General features: G+C 44.3%; 1 protein-coding gene across 2 annotated transcripts in view; it reads left to right on the top strand.

Annotated features, from left to right (window-relative positions):
• NSF (N-ethylmaleimide sensitive factor, vesicle fusing ATPase) overlaps window positions 1–17,263 on the top strand; it is a 95,341-nt gene that overhangs the window by 58,460 nt on the left and 19,618 nt on the right. For both annotated transcript variants that reach the window (XM_053266111.1, XM_053266112.1), the window contains exons 9-17: window positions 2,883–3,082; window positions 4,333–4,498; window positions 5,829–5,903; window positions 6,491–6,678; window positions 10,051–10,146; window positions 10,287–10,443; window positions 12,424–12,557; window positions 14,794–14,860; window positions 16,470–16,549. In XM_053266111.1, coding sequence (XP_053122086.1) covers window positions 2,883–3,082; window positions 4,333–4,498; window positions 5,829–5,903; window positions 6,491–6,678; window positions 10,051–10,146; window positions 10,287–10,443; window positions 12,424–12,557; window positions 14,794–14,860; window positions 16,470–16,549 — 1,163 coding nt within the window. The remainder of the gene's footprint in view (window positions 1–2,882; window positions 3,083–4,332; window positions 4,499–5,828; window positions 5,904–6,490; window positions 6,679–10,050; window positions 10,147–10,286; window positions 10,444–12,423; window positions 12,558–14,793; window positions 14,861–16,469; window positions 16,550–17,263) is intronic.

The following is a 17,263-nucleotide window of genomic DNA, read 5'->3' as shown; positions in this document are numbered from 1 at the left end:
CATGCTTCCCCTTGTCTTGTGGTCTCCCTTTGCAAGACAGCCAGTGAACAACTGCAAGGGGTTACGTCCATCTGGCCTGCCTGACAACAGAAATTCCCTAAACCTGTTAAATCTGCCTCTACTTGCTCGTAGCCTTTTTGTAGCCTCTCTCGTCTCGGCAAGCTGGGATTCCCCTTCGCCGGCATCACTCATCATTCAAATCCCGCCTTGCTGTTTTTTTGGCTACACAAAAGATCATGTTCCCCCACATGCCGAATTAACAGGCTCTTCCCTGACACTAATTTGACAAGGATCACTTTTAATTTATCACCACCTTGCTGGTTCATGTGTAAAATTAGTCTTTCACCTCCAGTAATATTTTTCTTTCCTCCCCCTTTCGTATTGTGTGTAAGTGTATGTGTTTGCTTTTTCTATCTCTCTCAGATGCCTGAGAGTTGACTAATAAATTTTTCTCCATCCAGCTCACCATGATAACATCAACGCAATGGAAAAGCAGATTCAGGCTTAAAAATAAAAATCATGAATGTCACCGTATTTACTGTTGTGATTCAGTCCATCTTGGAGCTCGGGCAGCTGGCCTTAGTTCTGTCCCTGGGAGCTGCAGTGTTGGAAAGTCTTTCAAGCAAAGTCTGGGGGGTAGTTCCCAGGCACCTCCAAGGAAGCCATTGCTGTACTTTTGTGCTTGCTTCAAGGCTGGTCTCATGGCTCACTGGTATGAGCCATGGTCTCATGGCTTTTCATGCAAAAGATTTCAGATTCAGTTCTCCTTTTCCGCAGTAAAAACAATTATTTATATACCGCTTTTCAACAAAAGTTTTCAAAGCAGTTTACATAGATAAATAATAAAGAAAGATGTATCCCTGTCCCCAAAGGGCTCGCAACCTAAAAAGAAGCCTAAGATAACCACTTTAAAAAGAGTTCTCTAAACATTCCCTTGCTAACTGAGCAAAGAAGCATCTTTTTAAAGTGGTGAATCTCTTTATTGAGCAGGGGGAGAGCAACTGGCCCTATCTAGCCCCAGCACAGCACAATGGATGTTGCTGGTGTTAATCTTAGGTTTCTTTTTTATTGTGAGCCCTTTGGGGACAGGGGATCATATTATTGATGCATTTTTCTATGTAAACTGCCTTGAGAACTTTGGTTGAAGAGCAGTATATAAATATTCGTAGTAGTAGTAAAGAATTTCTCTGTAACATATTTTGCAGTAGAAATATGTTAAAATAATTATAAGTTGAAAAATAAATTAGAAACCAATTTGAACCTCTTGTATGTAACACAGTAAGATGGGGCCAGGGAAATTATCTCTGAACACTAGAGAGCTGTTTTAATGTCTTTATAAATGTCTTTATGTAGCGGATTAAAGCCTTTGTCTCAGAGAAAGCTCACGTGTGGGAAAGAATTGCTGAATCATCCCTGTTGAGCTGCCTGGCTAGGCTTTTCCTAAAACTATTCTGTAATATCGGTAGGTAGGTTCAAAATGCTGCCACCAAGCACCCTAAAACTTGCAGAGAACTGGACCAGTGGATTGGGTGCTGTAATCCAAGGTCCCTCAGTAACTGGGCATTGGGCAAATACAAAAAAACCCAAAACGCTTCCACGTGTGAGGTTACACGGGATGAGAAAACTGATAGCTGCTGAACGTCTGAGGATGTGTTTGCACCAGAGAGAATCCCCCTTCGGGGGGCCCTTATCCTCAGTTAAAAACCAACTCAGAGAGGCTTGTAAAAAGAAAATACTTTTAAAAACCAGTTTTATTCAATTACTGCAGACTGCTTCTGTCTGAGGCTTTCTAGCTTTCTTAGATACAGTTAAGAATACTTAGTGGATTACAAAAATAGCTTGTTTTAGGCACGTTTACATGTTTATCGAGTCTTTAGCAACAACCTAGGTAGGATGGGCGTAGGCTAGTGTTTCTTATTTCAATTACATTGCAGGTAAACTATAATAAAACAGTATCAGGAATATGGAAAAGCACCCCTGCCAAAGAAATAGCAATTCTATTGCAAGTCTGATTAAACAAACTTTTCCCTAGACTAAACTTCCCTTTTCCTTGAACTCACCAAACTCCAGATGAGAATTTAAGGTTCCTGTCTTTCAAGAATCTGCAGAGTTATTTTCCTGCAGCCATCTTCCATGGCCGCATGTCCTTCTGAGCACCTCCTAACAAAGACCGATCTTCTTCCTGGCAACAGCTCTCTAGGTCCCACCCACCTGGTGTGCTGATTGGCTGATGCCTGGAATCCACCAGCTTGTCAGTCAAGACAGGGTTCACTTCTGGTTAACTCTTTAGGGGGAAGGGAGGCTGATCACTATACTTTGTAAAAAACAAAATGCCAGCAATTTGCTATTCAATATTCAGATTCATAAAGCAGCCTCATACCATACTGAAAGCTGTTAAGAAGAGTAATGTCTTAACTCCCCCAGCCCCCAAGTACAGCAGAGAGAGGGGAGGGAATTCCAGAGATAAGGTATTGTGACTGAGAAGACTGTTTCTTTTCGCCATCCACCTTCCTCAGAAGATAGGGCACTCTATATAGGGCCTCTGAAAAAGATCTTGATATTTCGGCAAGTTCCTGGGAGAGCAGGCAGTTCTTCAGGTATCCTGGTCTCAAGCCATTTACAACTTTAAAGGTTAGGGTTTGTATTTTGTATTATGTTCACAATCAAATCAGTAGCCAGTGTCATTTTTTAAGCAAGACATGTTTCCCTAATAGGAATACCAGTTAGCAGCCTATCTACTTTATTTTGTAGCTTCCAAGGCAGCCCCATATGGAGTTCCTTGTGTATCCCAGGCCAGGAAAGAGCCCTTATTTTGACTGTGTGATGGTAGTGGTTGTTTATATGGCATCATCCAGAATTCTCTTTTCTTTCTTTCTTTCCAGGCTGCAAGCACGTTAAAGGTATCCTCTTATATGGGCCCCCTGGATGTGGTAAGACTCTTATGGCCAGGCAGATTGGCAAGATGCTGAACGCCAGAGAGCCCAAAATAGTGAATGGGCCTGAAATCCTCAACAAATATGTCGGTGAATCAGAGGCCAACATCCGCAAGCTCTTTGCTGATGCAGAAGAGGAACAGAAGAGGGTAACTTGACAAAAATGCAAGAATAAGATGGCTGTCACTTTAGATAAGGTTTTGGATTTTGGTGGAATGTGCATGGCTACCACCAGAAGCATTAGCTCTGCACATCTACATGCTCTCTTCCCCTTAACAGCTTCTAATGCAAAATACAGTATGTGGCCTCATTGTTTTGTGAGTTTGTCTGCCTGTTCAAGCAGCAGACAATGAAGCTGAACAGGGGTGACAAAAAGACACAGTGTGATTACAGTCTGTGTTTGCAGTCGTAGATGTTGTGGAGGTAATAGATGGCTGAAATTCAGGACTGCCACTTTTAGTGGCAGCCTCCCTGTAATGCCTAGTTTCAGCTGTAGTGGTTTGTAGAATACAGTATTATGGGAGACCCAGCTGATATTCAAGGCTGGCTCCTCTGTACCATGAAGACAAGGTACATCATCCCTTAAAGCACTCCCCTAAAACACCTGCCAAACCTTAAAACCCTGTTCCTTAAGCAACTTATTTTGTTGCTTTAATGTTTTTTACTGTTAAGATATTATATAGGACTCATTATTGTGACCCTGCACAACGGGAATTCTAGAAAACAGACCCACAAATTATGATTGGATATTCGAGGCTGAGTGATTATGGTTTTCCTAGTGCTACGATATGTTAAGGGATGTGCTGAAATTTGACCTGGTGACTTTCCAGCTTATGCTCTCAATTATTACGTTGCACTACAAGTTCTTTCCTCTTGTTTTGAAAGCTATTGCCACTTTGAATTTGGGAGATCGTTTTAGATATATAGTATCCTGTCTTAAAGTAAGATACTAGCTCAATGACTCCATTGGAGAGTGAGTGGAGGGGGTCTCTTCCTACTGTGGGATGCTGTGACATTCCGTACATATAGCGAAAATCCTTAATTTGCACAGGCTCTTACAGTCATGAGCCTTGGTATATTGTGTAGACCAGGGGTTCCCAGCCTTGGGTCCCCAGATGTTGGCCAAATGCCATTGTGGCTGGGGATGATGGGAGTGGTTGTTCAACATCATCTGGGGACCTAAGCAGAGTTGCCAGAACCTAAGGGATATAATCGTGGGTCAAATGGGCTGTAAGCCAGAATTTGGCTTTTTAAAAGCCAAATCTGGCCACCTAGGACCTAAGGTTGGGAACGCTTGATGTAGAAGTTTTTTCTCGGAGACACACCCATAAATAGGTGGGAAAGAGAAGGGGCAGCCCTTTTGTCAATAGTTTGACATGTTTCTGCTTCTCTTCACCAGCTTGGCGCAAACAGCGGTGTCCACATCATAATCTTTGATGAAATTGATGCCATCTGCAAACAACGAGGGAGCATGGCAGGCAGCACTGGCGTCCATGACACTGTTGTAAACCAGCTCCTGTCGAAAATTGATGGGGTTGAGCAGCTGAACAACATCTTGGTCATTGGTATGAAAACGCCACATTCTCCTGGGGTGGAGTCTTTGCTATAGTTTCCCATAGAAAGATGTGACTGCGGGGCTTATGTTAGAATGTTTCTATTGGATTGCCTGTCCTCAGATTTGTGTGTATCTAAAATTGAAAAAATACAGAACAAGTTGACCAGCAGGTTTGGAGCAAATGGTTAAACTGAATTATGAATGTTGCTTTAGGTAGTAAGAAATTGGCTGATAATTCACATCTGACCTTAAGAATTCTTCACTCCTGAATTGCCTATTTCAATCCCCAACCTTTTACAGTTTTTATGGCAGAAAAGGAGAACATTACTCAGAACATTTTTTTCACCTGGGCTTTTGGCACCAAAGGAGATTTATGCCTTGATCTTAGACTGTGGACTCGAAACAGATTGCAACAATTTTCCAGACACACATTTCTATCCCCAGGGGCCTTGCAGTCTACTATCGAAGGAATTATGAGAGCTTAGCTGTATGTGCATTTGTTTAGTTCACACTTGATGCTTTTAGGTGTCTGTTAGCAAAGAAAGAAAAGAAAAAGGTGCGAACTAACCCTCAGTGTTAGTAGGGAAGGGCATCCAAGGCTCTCTTCCTCCCATTCCCTATTACAGTAGCACACCACAACTCTAAAAGTGTGTGCCTTCTGATCTTCAGCCCCTCCTACTACTCTCTGCCCCATTGATTAATCAGTTGAAGCTTTGATTGGTTGATTTACTAAGTAGAGTTTGCAGCTCTAACAAAGCACACACTATGGGAAAACAGGCAGGTACCGTTGCTACCCTTCCATTGTTATTCCCTGCCTAATTTGTTCAAATAAAAGGAGGCCCTTGTGTTGCTTTTGGAAGATTTCTAAAATGTTATCCAAGAACTGGCTTGCATATTAACTTGGGCTACTTGTATTGTATTGTCTACTTACTCATGTAAGCAGTATAACATGAAAACTGGCAGCTCACAGGACTCTGCAGCTGTAACATTTGTGATCTCCAAGGTATATACTGGAACCTTGGGTAGCACTGGATGTGCTGCAGTTCAGACCTCTGAGCTGTTGGGTCTGAATGAAAACAGCCTCATCTGGCCAGAATGGAAAGCTTGAGTTGGGTCTTGGACTAGCCTCTCAATGGAGAGAGTTCTAGAGATCAGAAAGGAACCACTGCACATCTTTGCGCCTTCCCCATTTTTGTGCTTGGTGTACAAGGGGCTCTGCAAAGAGCAGCATTCTCCCAACCAGCCCTAGAGATAACAGTAGCCTTTGGACTCGATATATTTTATTTATTTTTGCGGTCTGCTTTTGATGGGTGAGACAACTATATCTATTGGGTACATAGGTATGACCAACAGACCAGACCTCATAGACGAGGCTCTCCTGCGCCCTGGACGACTGGAGGTGAAAATGGAAATTGGTAAGTAAGCAGGGGGACATTTATACTGACCAGTGATATGAAAACCTACAAGCTTCATGTGGGAGTCTGGAGAAACTGCTGAGTTTTCAGGCCATTACCAAAGATTAGAGCAGCCTTTGATATAATACTACTAGTAGTAAAAATAAGAAGAAATCGAATACGTCCTTCAGTTTCAGGATTTCCAAAATACAGAGGTTGGGGTGTTACCTTCCTTCATAGCTCTTTGCTCACATACAAGACCACATTGATACAGATTAGCTTAATTTGCATAACTGATGCAGGTTGCAAAATTCCACCTTCCTTGGCACTGAAGCGATTCTTCTCTCTGCTCTCCCTCAATAGTATAGGCAGTCTTCGCTCTTTGTCCTGACTTGCCATTTAACTTCCCATTCACATAATGTAAAAAACTACCCTTGACCTCTCTTAGTATGAAGACGGGCTACTCCTCACTCCCAGAGGCCTAGAGACAGTTATAGGACTGGAGTTTGAAGAGGGTGGGCTTTTTACTTCACACCCAGTGGTATTGCAGCGGTGGGGAAGCTCGACATCATCTAAACCAAAGAGCTCACCGTAATGATCCCTTGTAGGTTTGCCTGATGAAAAGGGCCGAATGCAGATTCTCAACATCCACACAGCAAGGATGAGGACTCACCAGCTGCTGGCTCATGATGTTGACATTACAGAGCTGGCAGTGGAGACCAAGAATTTCAGTGGTGCTGAGCTGGAGGGTCTCGTTCGTGCAGCACAGTCCACTGCGATGAACAGGCATATCAAGGTTTGGTTCTTCTCTTCCCCTCCTCCCACATCTCAGATATCATTAGCTGTGAAACCAAGGCTGCTCCTCTGTTCCTTCTAATGGGTCTATGCCTATTTCTTTTTAATTCCTCCCTTGGCGGAGACACACATTCTGCTTGGTCACAGTGAATCTGGACATTCCCTTACTCCAAATTTGGGGACTTGTCTCCATTTGGGGTCTTACAGTCTGTAGAATCACCCCCTGCCCCCACACACACATTTCTATTTATTTATTTATTTATTTACTTACTTACATTTATATCCCGCTCTTCCTCCAAGGAGCCCGGAACAGTGTACTACATACTTGAATTTCTCTTTCACAACAACCCTATGAAGTAGGTTAGGCTGAGAGAGAAGTGACTGGCCCAGAGTCATCCAGCTAGTTTCATGGCTGAATGGGGATTTGAACTCGGGTCTCCCCGGTCCTAGTCCAGCACTCTAACCACTACACCACGCTGGCTCTTTAAAGTTTCTCTCTCTTCTGGTTTGTGGAGAAAATGGTAATGAGACAGAAAGCAGACGAGAGGATTGCTGGTGGAGAGGAGAGCTGGTCTTGTGGTAGCAAGCATGACTTGTCCCCATAGCTAAGCAGGGTCTGCCCTGGTTGCATATGAATGGGAGACTTGATGTGTGAGCACTGATGTGTGAGGACGAAGCCACTCTGGGAAGAGCAGAAGGTTTCAAGTTCCCTCCCTGGCTTCTCCAAGATAGGGCTGAGAGAGATTCCTGCCTGCAACCTTGGAGAAGCCGCTGCCAGTCTGTGAAGATAACTGAGCTAGATAGACCAATGGTCTGACTCAGTATATGGCAGTTTCCTGTGTTGCTATGTAAAGCATTTCTTTATAATGGTCAGAGGTTTCATACTATGGAGCTGCAGGTGGCTTGGAAACTTGTTTTCACTGTTTCCCTGTTGCTTTGAATAGGCTCTACTCCCTTTCCCACCTTGAGTCCAATCTGTTGACCATAATCACCCCATGGATACAACCTATTGTTGTCTTCCATTGTTCCAGCCCCTCTTAATAAGAAAAGGTTCCGGGGTCTGAACAAAACAGGGCCAACCTGAATGTGTAGAATAGGGCTGCGCAACTTTGTCTTTCCAGCTGCTGTTGGACTACAATTCCCATCATTCCCTATTATTGGCCACTGAGATTGGGGATGATGGGACTTGTAGTCCAACAGCTGGAGGGTTGATTGCGCAGCCCTGGTATAGAAGACTTTGTGATAACAGGTTCTTCTGAGTAGTCTCTGTCCATCACATAGATGGGCTTCACGTTCGTGTGAAGAAACATCTAGAACCTCACAAGCTTTCTTTTCTCCAGATCAGTACTTAGGCTCCTCCCCTCTGTTCCTAGGTCATGTGCTCTGCAACCTTCTCCTCAGTTCTCTTTCATCCGCTGAAGAATCATCATCCTCAAGGAGAACCTTGCTAGCTTTCTGAAAGAAATAACAAGATATAACCAGCCGGAGAACTGGTTGTGCAGCCCTGGTATAGAAGAATTTGTGATAATAGGTTTTTCTAGGGCTATACCAGATCATGCAAGTCACCTTAAGTGGCGCAGCAGGGAAATGCTTGACTAACAAGCAGAAGATTGCCGATTTGAATCCCCGCTGGTACTCTATCGGGCAACAGCAATATAGGAAGATGCTGAAAGGCATAATCTCAAACTGTGTGGGAGGAGGCAATAGTAAACCCCTGCTGTATTCTACCAAAAACAACCACAGGGTTCTGTGGGCACCAGGAGTCGAAATCATCTTGACGGCACACTTTACCTTTACTTTACCAGATCATGCAAGTGAGGGATTGCATGTCTGAATGCCCTTCTTCTAAAATAATCTCTGTGTATGGAAAGCTAGCATGTCAGGGTAAAGGACTTTCAGGCCTAGGCTTTTCCTGATGTGCTCCCCCCCCCCGTCACATGTGCAGGGAATTTTTTCTACATGAGGGAACATTAAAACAAAGCAAAATATACAAGGCCTATGCTGGCAGGAGACATGAAGACGGGAAACGTGGTTCTAGTGGAGATGGGGAGAGGCTTATGCAGATACTGTGCAGAGTTAATCCTGCACCCCACCTCTAGTCATTGAAGACTAGAATTTCTGCTGCCCATTGATTTTTGGGCTTTCATCAGGCATTGCTCCACATTCTTTCTTTCTGTGTAGCCTTGAGGGTTGGAGATTTGTGTTTAAAAATACTCTGAGTTTTAAAGTTTAAAATGCATGCTACTGGATTTCTGCACCTATAGATCTCCACAGAAGACTCCATTTGTGGATTGCCCTAGATAAGCATTGGTAATGTGTCTCAGCTCCTGAAGGCAGGATTTCAGGATGGGATGTGGGTGGGTGTCTTTCTCCTTCCTTCCTTCTGTGTTTTGACTTGAAAAGGTCACTGTGCCTTTAGCAGGAAACGAGTGATGTGGGCTGTGAAATGTCAGGGTGAGAGGGTTAGAGATTAGCTGAAACATGCAAAATCAGTTTTTGATATTGGAGAGTGTTGAAATTCTGATACATATTTTTCTTAGCTCATAACAGGTGTAGGACCTGGAATGCATGTTGGAACACGCAGGTGTTGGTGTGAATGCTGTGCAAATTGATTTCAGGAGGGGGGGAGCATGGCGGATCATGGTTGTAAAGCTGAAAATGCAGCCTCAAGTAGCCAATGTGGAGATGTGTTGGTTGTGGTGTCCTCTCCACTAACTCAACCCCTGAAATAACCCCCAAGAATCTTCAATCGGGTTAGCCAACTTGTGCAATTTGCCAGAAACACAGCCCCCTCTCTTACATATAATGTTTTGTTGTTGTACCTCTGAAGAGGGATATTTGGGAACAAGGAGTAGCTTTAATATGGGAGGATTGCATGCATTGTTGTAGTACTTTTGATTCTTCCAGTCCAGAAGTGCTTCTTGCCACAGTAGCCCCTAACAGCTGACTTGCCTAACAGGAACCAGCAAGGATTGTCCACAGATGGTTAAGTTGTGAAAAGACAAAGCAGGTGGCTCCTTCCTTTCCACTCGATGCTTTTTTGTGTTTGCAGCATAGAGAGCCCAAACTGGTGGCTCAAAGCAGCCATCTTGACAGTGAGATGGGATTCAAGGAGAGCTCCAGGGTCGGATGTAGGAAAGGAATGCACCATGTACCTCTTCAGGGTGGAGAGGAAAGGAATACACCATGTACCTGCGTTCCCAAAGGTTCTTATCCTCATAAGGTCTCATCCCCCCTTTGTTTAAACTGAAACTGAGCTGCTTCTGACGCTAGCAGAGCTTCCAAACAATTGTCCTAGTTGACGGGCTCTTGGCTTATACCCACATGCTTCTAGCTTGCTGTTTTGTAACCTACTGTCTCTTACTGTGATCAGGCCACCACCAAAGTGGAAGTTGATATGGAGAAAGCAGAATCCCTTCTGGTGACAAGGGGAGACTTCATGACATCTCTGGAGAATGATATCAAACCAGTAAGTGAACACTTATTCTTGTTGTTGGACATTGACAAAGTGGAGTGGTTTATGGTGCTTCCCACCTTTGCAGTTGTGGGCAGGCTGGAAGATAGTGACAACTACTCCTTGTCTTACTATATCCTCTCTTCAACCTGCAGGCATTTGGGACCAATCAAGAAGATTATGCAAGTTACATCATGAATGGCATCATCAAATGGGGTGACCCTGTCACCCGGGTGCTGGATGATGGAGAGCTTCTTGTTCAACAGGCCAAAAACAGTGACCGTACTCCCCTGGTCAGCGTTCTTTTGGAAGGTACGTTTCCTTCTCTGAGTTAGCAGCTCTTTGAGGAAGGGACTAGGTGCTATCCGTTCTCAGCAGCCAATCCTGTGATTTGGATGAGAAAATGCCACTGAAATGTTGAGGAAATTAAGGAGGGGCGTCTTTGGCACACTGGTGGGGTAAGAGGACTGAAGCCCCCTTCTCTCGCCCATTCCCTATAGAGGCTTCATTTAGACTTTGTCAAACCATGGTGAAGAAAACTTAACCATGGTATGGTTTGGTTTGACATTATGAAACCGTGGTTTGCAATCAGCAGCCAAAACAGAATCTGAAACCATTGTTTTGAAGTAGATTTGTAAGGTATGGTTTATGCTAACGATTGCTTGATGCTAACTATTGGTTGACATAGTTGTGGTCATTGCTCTGCCATCAGAGGCTGCTGCACCCTGGAGAGAGGAGTGAATTTATGAAGCAAAGTGAAGGAACAAAAGCAGACAGGTGTTCTAAAGCGTGGTGGTGTTGAATGATTTGAAAGCTCAAGACATAGTGCAAGCCGTGATTAGATGTGATATCTGAATCGAGCCAGAAGAAAGAAAGGAATAGTCTCTGTCCAATGGCCACAGTTTACAGAAAGATGCACACACAGTGTGGCTGGGAAGAATGAGGTTTGAGGAAATGCCTGACCCAAAGGAGAAGTCCTTTTAGACTAAGGGTGCAAACACTTTTCAAAACTTAGGAGCCAACATAGAGGGCAGGATACAGACCTGAATGTTGTCAGTGAGAAGAGGAAAGATCCTATTCTCACTGCGTTCAGATCTCCTCTTTGCTTTTTTCAGCTTATACTTACAGCCTCTCTTTCATATCTTCCAAAATTGAACCCTGGTCTTGAAAAACCAGGAGAGGAGAGTTGGTCTTGTGGTAGCAAGCATGACTTGTCCCCATAGCTAAGCAGGGTCTGCCCTGGTTGCATCTGAATGGGAGACCTGATGTGTGAGCACTGCAAGATATTCCCCTCAGGGGATGGAGCCACTCTGGGAAGAGCAGAAGGTTCCAAGTTCCCTCCCTGGTTTCTCCAAGATAGGGCTGAGAGAGATTCCTGCCTGCAATCTTGGAGAAGCCGCTGCCAGTCTGTGAAGACAATACTGAGCTAGATAGACCAATGGTCTGACTCAGTATATGGCAGTTTCCTATGTTCCTAAAAGATAGTCCTGGATCTGTGCTCTGGAAAGCTCATATTTGACTCATATTGATAGAATTTTTATGATGAGAGCCTCCCCATCTCTGGTAACTTTTAAAAAGGCACTGAAGACATATTGGTTCGTCCAGGCTTTTAATTAGATGTATAGTTCTAATACTTTTTATGTTGGGTTTTTAAATGATTTCAATGTTAATAATTTTAATGTTTATATGATTTTAATTGTAAATCACTCAGAGATACAAGTTTTGGGTGGTATAGGAATATGTTAAATAAAATAATAATAATTAAAAAAAAAACATTGAGGAAGGAAGTGGAGGCACCTAAAGCTTTCACACAGCAGCAGAGAAGGGAGGAGAAAATGCCTGTTCTGTGCTCTCTTCAGCTACCTGATCTCCAGCCACCAGGCCCGAGTTTTAAGTCTCCAATGGCAGCCAGGTACCTAGATTTTTGTAGCTCTACTTTTAAATATGGTGGATGATGCTAAGTGACTGTTCATTGTTAGGTTGGAAAGAGGGCATCTTGAGCTTAGAAAGAAGATTGGTGGCAGATGAGTAGAGGGATGTAGGAGATGGGGTTGGTAGGAAGGAATGCTTTTTGATGCAAAGGCGGTTGTACAGAATTTTAGACTTATAGGTGTTTTTTAAAGAACTTGGGAAGTGTGAATGTGTGCAACAGTCAAGTGAAAAGGAACTTTGTCATTCTAGGCTTACAAGTTGCATTGCTCAAGGATGTTTTGTTTCTCTGGACCTGTCTGGATCTACTGTAACCAACTTGCTCAGTTATGTCCTGACAATACTTTCTTCTTCATCATCCAGGACCACCACACAGTGGAAAGACAGCTCTAGCTGCAAAGATTTCAGAAGAATCTAATTTCCCCTTTATCAAGATCTGCTCTCCCGATAAGATGATCGGCTTTTCGGAAACTGCCAAGTGCCAGGCTATGAAGAAGGTATATGCTTCAAATCTGTTTTCTGTGCCAGGTTTTTGTCTGATGTTGAGGACAGTGTTTACGTTTCACTGCCATTCTGTCTATGCTTGTTGGTTTGTCTCAATATTGTTATGAGCTGGATAGGTAGTTCTGAATTCAAGTTAAGGCCAAAGTCTGATGCCTGAGGATAGAGGGGCAAAGGTAATCCAGGGACTGGGGCACATGGGCGAGTGCAGGTCAGAACTGGTTACTGGAGCAGATAGGCAGAAGCAAAGAAGAATTTCAGAGAGCTACGTGCAGGGTTGCATGTGACACCGAGACTGAAAGGATGAAGCGGACAGGTCACCGGAAACAGTAGTGAAGAATAATTGATCCGTGCAATGGCTGCAGTGTTGTAGGGGAACCTACAAGCCATCTAGACTAACCTGTTTCCCCCGAGGCAGGATATCCTATTCCTGAAATGCTACCAGCTGCAAATGCCTGCATAGTCTTGTCTTGAACACCTCCAGGGAGAACTGATACATTCCACAGTTGGAGAATTGCTGCTCAGCTGCTTGTACTCTTGTGTTTCAAAGGTCTTTCTGATGTTTCCAGTGTTTAGCCAAAAACTATCTCCCTGGAACAGTTTAAACCACTGTTGGTCTTCCACACCACTTTCCTCAGCAGAGAGGGAATTCTTGCCCTCTCTTGATTTTACTGCTGACATCCTGAAATATTAGGAAAGTGCCAGCTGTTTCCTCCTCTTAGCAAACAGTGATGGTGATAGCTATGAACAGCTTAATGTAGTCGTGTTTATTGCTTAGCCAGGAGATTTTACAGTTTTGCATAAGAAAAACGCTAAATGCACCAAAATCTGCCGATAGTCCAAAAGAGAGAGATATATATAGCCAGCGTGATGTAAAGTATCGCCGTTGCAACATACCATATATGATTAACAAACTGTTCATTTTTGCTGCAGCTGTTGCTAACTGGATGTGCACGGAACCAGGTGGGGGTGGTTCGAAGGGGTAGGACTTTAAGGGTGGGGGAGGGTGCACTTACCCCTCCTCCGCTTTTCCCCTGCTGGCGCTGGAGTTTAGTAAAATGCCTCAGGGTGGCAGTGTAGCTCCCTGCCTTCCCTTCTCCTTCTCTGGCCAGAAGTACCGGGCACGCACTACGCATGCACATCTAACATGAATGTGTGGTGTGCGCACACACGCCTGCTACTTCCGGCCACTTCTGGCCAAATAAGGAGAAGGGGCGGCATGGAGATACGCTGCCACCCCAAGGCATTTTACTAAACTGCAGTGCCAGTGGGGGGAGGGGTAAGTGCACCCTCCCCCCACCCTTAAAGTCCTACACCCCCACCCCCACTGAACATTAGAACCGGTGAGTGTTCAAACCTGTTCAAAGGCCCGTAAAAGGGCATCCAAACAGGTTCATGCACATCCCTAATATAAACTATTAAAACTATCTTCAGCAGCCAAACAAAAAAGCAAGTAGATGTTCCCTTAGACTTACATAAAGACAGCAGAAAAATAAATGAGGATCCACAGCAGCAAATACTCCACAAATACATAATCTGGCATCCTGTTCAATCTTATGATATTGGCCTTTGAAAATCATTTGTGTACTCTGCAGGTGTACAGCCATAAATGCCCTTATCTGATTAAAAGAAACAAGAACTGACAAAACGAATCCTTCCGCGCGTGTGTGTGTGTGTTTTTTTTAAAGAACACATAAATGAAATAGTGTGTGGGCAGGGGCATTATTTGGTACTCTCAAATACAAATTGGCAAGAAAATGCTAGTTTTTCCAAAAATTGGGGGCAGTTTATCTCAGTTCCAAGTATCTAATAATTTTTCCAAAGGAGGGAAATGCAGTTATTGGTAGTATATAATGCACAATATTCCTTCATTAATCTCTGCATTTTAGCAGACTTCAAAACACCTGTTCTTTAGGCTTGACTGTGCCTGTTCGAGGCCGCCACCATTGCCAAGTTGCTACTCCTGGAATTTGTTTTGCGTTCTATGAATATTTCAACGATCTCAAAATACGTTTTGAATATAAGCGAACAGTGCATTCTGTTTGCTTGCTTTTACTTCTTGCAAAAGGCTGGAGGGCGGGGCCGGTGGGGGGGAGAATCAAACAATGCATTTGTAAGTTAGGGTGTTAAAACATGTTTGCACCTGCTTCATGGGGGGAGGGGGAGAGAGGCACAATAGCTGTGGCAATTATACTGCAAGGTGAGAACTGACTTTTGCTTCTTGAAAAACAGATCTTTGATGATGCTTACAAGTCGCAGCTCAGCTGTGTGGTGGTGGACGACATTGAAAGGCTCCTAGGTGAGAAGGTTGGGAGATGGGATACCCCTGAGAGATGGTGCAGTCAAATGAAACCACTCTGGGTCTTTGTTTGGCCAGCACCTGCTTCTGCAGCATGTTTTTCCATGTTAGGCCTCATACCTGACATGAGGTATGAAGGCAACATTATTCAAGTTGTGGGATGAGGTGCTAAGACCCAGCTCCCATGCAGTTTAATGGGATGGAGCTGTAGCTCCGTGGTAGAGCATTTGCTTTGTGTAAAGATGGTTCCAGGTTCAATCCCTGGTAGCTCCAGTTATTTATTTTATTTTATTTATTTATTTGAAATATTTAACATAGTTCCCACTCCGAAGACTCTGGGCAGTGTACAAAAACATACAGAGCAAGATAGCATTAAAATAACATTCTAAATTAAAAACTAAAGTAACTAACAAAAAAACCCCAAACCCAAATAGGTAAACTACAGGGTAAAAGCCTGGCAAAAAAGAAAAGTCTTCAGTAGAGATTTAAAAATCAATAATGAAGGAGCTAAACGAATCTGAAGAGGAAGGGAGTTCCAGAGAAGTGGGGCAGCAACCGAAAAGGCCCTTTCACGGGTCCCAGCACCCCAAACCTCTCGTAAATCAGGGACTGACAAAAGGGCCAGATCTGACCGGATGGGATATAACTGGATAGGAGAGGCAGGTCTGTAGGTAGACTGGCGCCAAACCCCGCAAAGCTTTGAAGGTCATAACCAGGACCTTAAATTGAACTTGGTAGCGAATAGGCAACCAGTGCAAGGACTGCAGGAGAGGTGTTACCCTGTCATATTTTCTGGCACCCATGAGTAGGCGAGCCGCTGCATTCTGGACCCGTTGTAGCTTTTCGATAGTCCTCAAAGGTAACCCTAGATAGAGAGCATTACAATAATCTGAGTGGGAGATAACAAGGGCATGGGTCACTGTCATTAATGGCTGCCGATCAAGGTAAGGGCATAATTGGCGAATCAGATGAAGCTGGGCAAACGCACTTCTGGCCGCAGTCTCCACCTGCTGTTCAAGCAGGAGGCACGAGTCCAAAAGGACCCCCAGATCACAAACCAGGCTCCTTGGGGGGCAGTGCCACCCCATCTAGAACAAGGTTCACATCCAGCTGTTGGCCAGTACGAGGGCTGTGTAAAAGTAGTTCAGTCTTAGTGGGATTAGTTAGAGCTAGGAAACCCGTGTTTGCAATCTTGGAGAGCTGCTGCCAGTCATTGTGGGCAGGTTTCTGATGGAGGCAGGACTTTAGAGTCCAGAGAGGAAGCGGAAGGTAGCCTGTAGGTCTTTGGTAGTTCAGGCCAGTGAACAACCCTGAGTCGGAAGCCTTTATAGAGTTCAGGGAGTGCCTCTTGGCCTGTCCCTGTGCAGAAGCTTGATTGCTTGGGTGACTGGTCTCCCTGCAGTCGATTTCTCTTGACCAGAGCGGAATGGCAGTGGCATTCAGCTGAATCCCTGACGGACATTACTTGGGTCAACACACATTGAGGCCTGAAAGGGGCAGTTGAACCTTTGCAGCACTGACCAAGGCCTCCAAAATTTGAGACAATAATACAGGAGTGCCAGTGTACGTCAACATGATGAATTGTCTTCTCTTATCCTTCATCTTTCAGATTATGTCCCAATTGGGCCACGGTTCTCCAACCTGGTGTTACAAGCTCTTCTGGTATTACTGAAGAAGGCACCACCTCATGTAAGTCTCCTATTGCTGCAGCAGGATAAAAATTTGTTATGCATTGAATTTGAATGCATTGTGTGTGCATTCATGACAGGAGTGGCAGCAGGGAGGACAAAGCAGCAGACTTGGTCGCAAATATCCATATCTCTGAGTTTTTGTCCAAGGCTCCTTGTGTGTGTTCAAATGCACAGTGGCTGGGAACCTTGAGTATCAGGGAGTAGCAGGTGGGGTACCGTTTGTTCTCAGTTGCTGAGGCCAGGGACATCTCATGGGTTATCCTCTCTCAGGAGCTCCAGGCAGGACAGAAAGTAAATAGTTAAAAAACTAAGCCACGCCCACTAGAGCCTGAGGTGGATAACCCGCCCCAGTTCTTTCTGTCCTCAGCAAGCTCCAAGGCAACATTTTTCTAGCTGAGACTAGGGAAGATCGCTCCTGTGCCAAAACATCCAGGACTCTTGGCCATAAGGAAGGAAAAAACTTGTGAATAACTTGAGAGATTGCGGGGTAAAGAAGAAGAAGCTGAACAGCAGCCAGGAGAGTAGCATATTTGCTGTTTACAGAACACCCTGTTGGTACCCATCCACATCAGTTGAGGCAGGTTTATACTATATCACAGTGGTAGATTATCGTGTCTCCATGTAGATCATAGGTGCTGTTTCTGACATCTGCACATTAAAAGGCTATTTTTGGATTGACAGGTCTGGGAAAGATCCCAAAACCTTGGAGTGA

The sequence above is a fragment of the Hemicordylus capensis genome, chromosome 6, assembly GCF_027244095.1.
Source record: "Hemicordylus capensis ecotype Gifberg chromosome 6, rHemCap1.1.pri, whole genome shotgun sequence".
NCBI classification, from domain to species: domain Eukaryota; kingdom Metazoa; phylum Chordata; class Lepidosauria; order Squamata; family Cordylidae; genus Hemicordylus; species Hemicordylus capensis.
Note: the sequence above shows the minus strand (reverse complement) of the source record. Positions and strands in the feature narration are given on the sequence as shown.